The sequence below is a fragment of the Morone saxatilis genome, unplaced genomic scaffold (assembly GCF_004916995.1).
Source record: "Morone saxatilis isolate NCDOM2014 unplaced genomic scaffold, NCSU_SB_2.0 Contig9, whole genome shotgun sequence".
NCBI lineage: Eukaryota > Metazoa > Chordata > Actinopteri > Moronidae > Morone > Morone saxatilis.
Window position 1 is genome coordinate 6,870,390 of NW_023340268.1, and position 3,996 is coordinate 6,874,385.

The 3,996-nt window shown below is 42.2% G+C and overlaps 1 protein-coding gene across 1 annotated transcript in view; it reads left to right on the forward strand.

Annotated features, from left to right (window-relative positions):
• Positions 1–868: 868 nt before the first annotated feature.
• Positions 869–3,996, forward strand: part of LOC118343035 (double-strand-break repair protein rad21 homolog A-like) — a 6,335-nt gene continuing 3,207 nt past the window's right edge. The window contains exons 1-5 of the mRNA XM_035681756.1: positions 869–1,166; positions 1,781–1,910; positions 2,198–2,297; positions 3,248–3,354; positions 3,517–3,726. Of these exons, the coding sequence (XP_035537649.1) occupies positions 1,023–1,166; positions 1,781–1,910; positions 2,198–2,297; positions 3,248–3,354; positions 3,517–3,726 (691 nt within the window). The 5' untranslated portion in view covers positions 869–1,022. The remainder of the gene's footprint in view (positions 1,167–1,780; positions 1,911–2,197; positions 2,298–3,247; positions 3,355–3,516; positions 3,727–3,996) is intronic.

Below are 3,996 nucleotides of genomic sequence, written 5' to 3' on the forward strand. Positions count from 1 at the left end.
GTCTCTCAAATCCTCACGCTGCCCATTTTTCCTGCTTCTAACACATCAACTTTGAGGACAAAATGTTCACTTGCTGCCTAATATCTCCCACCCAGTGACAGGTGCAATGATAACCAGTGTTATTCACTTCACCTGTCAGTGCTCATAATGTTATGGCTGATGTGTGTTTACAGCAGGATTAATGAGAGTTAGAAACCATCTTTTTCACCAGCTAACATCGTTCCACAGCAGCTACACTAACAAGGCTGCCTGCAGATGGGTCTGAAGAAAGGCTTTATCATCCCTTATTGATTACCCGCTTTTTATTGCCAATTACCGATAACATAACCGTTAATTTTACATTTTTGTATTTCAAAAAGAAGTTCATAACTTGCAGTTCATGCACACCTGAGGGTACGAAAGACTAAGATGCAGTGAGCAAAGATGTTTTTTATATGGTTACAAGCTCACGCAAATTATTTACATATAGGCTAAGCTATTAGAAACACCCTAATCCAGAAATCCAGAGAGAGACAGTGAGAGAGAAGGTCAAATAAGCCTCACACCTGCTGACTGCCTGCACGGACGCATGAGGAGAGGCAGAAACCCCAGCGCTGTTGGCAGAAGAGCTGTGGACTGTGATTACTCTGATCAGCATGCAAGGGAATGAATTACAATATAATATATTTGAATATATTTCTCACCTTTCCCCTGATGTACCACAGTCGCAGGGGGGCTGCTGCCATATACTAGGCAATAGCTTCTAAATAATCAATGAATTCATTCATCAGCTTGCACCCTGCTATGAGCTCCTGTAACTACTCTTACTAAGTGAGACAACCTGCAAAAGAGTCTGCTTGCAAACGCTTACACAACACAATGAATGCGTCCTTTCAGCTGTCATGCGTTGTTTACCTATTCAGAGTTGTGATTTCAATCATATACAGCGTGTTGTGTTTCTCCCTTTGTGTTGTTTCCTCTCTCTCCAGGCCCCGGCGCCTCCCCCTTTCCCCTTTCCCTTGTGGTGAGAAGGCGTTGAGACGATGTTTTATGCCCACTTTGTGCTCAGCAAACGTGGGCCGCTGGCCAAAATCTGGCTGGCGGCCCACTGGGACAAGAAGTTGACCAAGGCACACGTGTTTGAGTGCAATCTGGAGAGCAGCGTGGAGAGCATCATCTCACCCAAGGTAATTTCTCATGGTCTTCACTTTCACAGGACATCCTATAATAACAAGGTTCTGTTAATAATCTAACTATGTCTGATTGGCTCTTTAAGTCTATCAAGACTTCTTGTATCCTCAGGCGTTATGTGAAGACTGTTTTGTATCATTCATGCTGAAATGTATTGATTGATTTCGTCACAGCAGGAAAAATATTCTCACAATTTTGGTGATCAGTGGTTGTAAATGAGTTGGTTATATTGTCTCACAAATGCAAAACCTTGCTAACAAATATGATTACTTTAGATTCAGTGAGTTCTATGCCTGCTGATTAGACTTAAGTAGGCAATTTGTACACATAAGTTGGGGCCTTTGTAACATGGGATGGCCATTTGTAATTGGTTTTGACATTTTTTTTTATATAACTGTTGTGTTGGTTGAATATTCTGTGGACTAATCCATGTAAATAACCCTTAGTTGCAGTCTTCATATCATTATTAGAAGTGCACTCTATTACTGTTTTTATTTTATGCTGAAACACCATTGATGAGAGCACATAAGATAAGCTATTCCTTTATTTGTCCCACAATGGGGAAATTCCGAATTCTGATCTTCTCTATCCTTTTATCCTTATTTTATAGGTGAAAATGGCTTTACGAACATCGGGGCATCTGCTGCTGGGGGTGGTGAGGATCTACCACAGGAAGGCCAAGTACCTGCTGGCAGACTGTAACGAGGCCTTCATCAAGATCAAGATGGCGTTTAGACCAGGTCGAGAGATTTAAGCATTTCTAATGTCCCTTGAGAGAGATAATGTTCAGTTGTGTCATAGCTTTGTCTTTGGCAATACAGATTAATCACACACAAATGGGCACACATGCCAAAAGTATTTAATATTTTCCACAGTATAATTATGACATTGTGATTGAGTGTATACATTAGAAAATGTGGGAAAACGCATGTACATAAATGTGTACAGTATATAAACACTGATTGATTCCACTGCGTCCATCTGTTGTTATGAACTATGACTCTTTTCCTACATTGTGGTCTTTCAGGTGTTGTGGATCTTCCAGAGGAGAACAGAGAAGCAGCCTACAACGCGATCACGCTGCCTGAGGAGTTCCATGATTTTGATCAGCCACTACCAGACCTGGAGTGAGTCCTCCGTCGGTCTGCCTGGGAGAGAATACACATAAACTGAATCATACTTGTGCAAAAGACACCTGTGCAAACCATGTATAAATAAAAATGGACGTAGTCTCCGTGACATCACCCATAGGTCTCTGAAGAGCTGCTGTGAAGCTCAGTGTGGTTGGTTCTGGCCGTCGCCATCTTGGCAGTCCTGACTCCGCCGGCTCCCGGCAAATCCGTGAATGGGCAAAGATGTGGAGCTGAGGTGGGATGAATGAAGCCTGGTAGCTGAAACCAGCCACCTGTGACTTCACCCACCTGTCACTCAAACTGGCCATGCCCTTAATTAGGCATAACCTAATACTTTGCAGTGAACCTTAATATAATTTAAATTGGTGAGTTATGTATAAATTGACTAGGCTGTAAACATGTTTATTTCTGCTGTAGAGTTGGGCATTGTAATAAGGGGGCTTTTGTTGCTTTGGCTTTATTTGTCAGCCACAGAGGTTGCCGCTTGGCGCAAACGACAATTAGACAGCCAGGGGTAAAGAGATGACAGAAATAAAATGGAGGGAGATATCAGGAATGTCATGTCAATGAGGACTTCATGGTTGGCACCTTAATCCCTAGACCACCAGGGCACAATGCTTGTCCAAAAAACACCAGTTTCTGTCTTTTTTCTAGTATATTCCTGCCTTGCTCTTGCTCGCCACTGGCACATATAACTGATTTCTATATTCTGGGAAATGCCATTTCTAATCAAATCACTAACCAATGTTAAAAGAGACAGGACAGGTGAACTGACAAGCACATCATCACTAAATAATTGCTGGAAGGCATTCAGTGTGCATCAAAGTGCAAATATATTTCAGCAGCACACTTCATCTTTTCTATTGCTTACAAAAAAAAATACATTTGAAGAGAAGTGCTGTAAATACAAGATAGATCATTGACTGTGTGCTGTGTTTGTACAGTGATATTGACGTTGCTCAGCAGTTCAACTTGAACCAGAGCAGAGTGGAGGAGATCACCATGAGAGAGGAAGTTGGAAACCTCAACCTGCTGCAGGACAATGACTTTGGTAGGCATCTTCCTTCTAAGCGTGCATGCTTTTGTTCAGTAATTTCATGCTTGGCAGTCACATTTTAAACATCTACGACAGTTTGAACACTTGATGTCATTGTCCTTCCCTGTCGCCCGCATTCCACACTGTATACTGTAAAGACACATTTCTGTTGTGCAGCTGACTTTGGTATGGACGACCGGGAGATGATGCGGGAGGAGAGTGCGTTTGAGGTGGACATCATGGGAGCGTCAGCTTCCAACCTGCTGCTGGAGGCTGAGGGTGGAACCAACCAGATGGCTGACAAGTCCAACCATCTAGAGTACGATGACCAGTACAAGGACGATTTTGGAGACAACCCCATGGAGAGCAATGAGGGAGGCATGCTAGGTAGGATCCTGTCAATTCTTAATTATAGGCATTACACCTACCCACAGTTTTCATCTGATTTTAGCAGTAAAACAGTTTTTTGATTGTGCAGCACTTTCAACTGTTGTTGTTTTAAATATTCCATACATTTTGATTGGTTTAGATTAGATTTCATGACAGTGGCTCAAGCTTGTCGTGGCTGACTTTTAACAGAAAATGAGCATGAAGGTTGCTGTCATCACATTTAGTGATTTAGCAGGATCCTTTCATTTATTGTGCAGTGACTGTTAT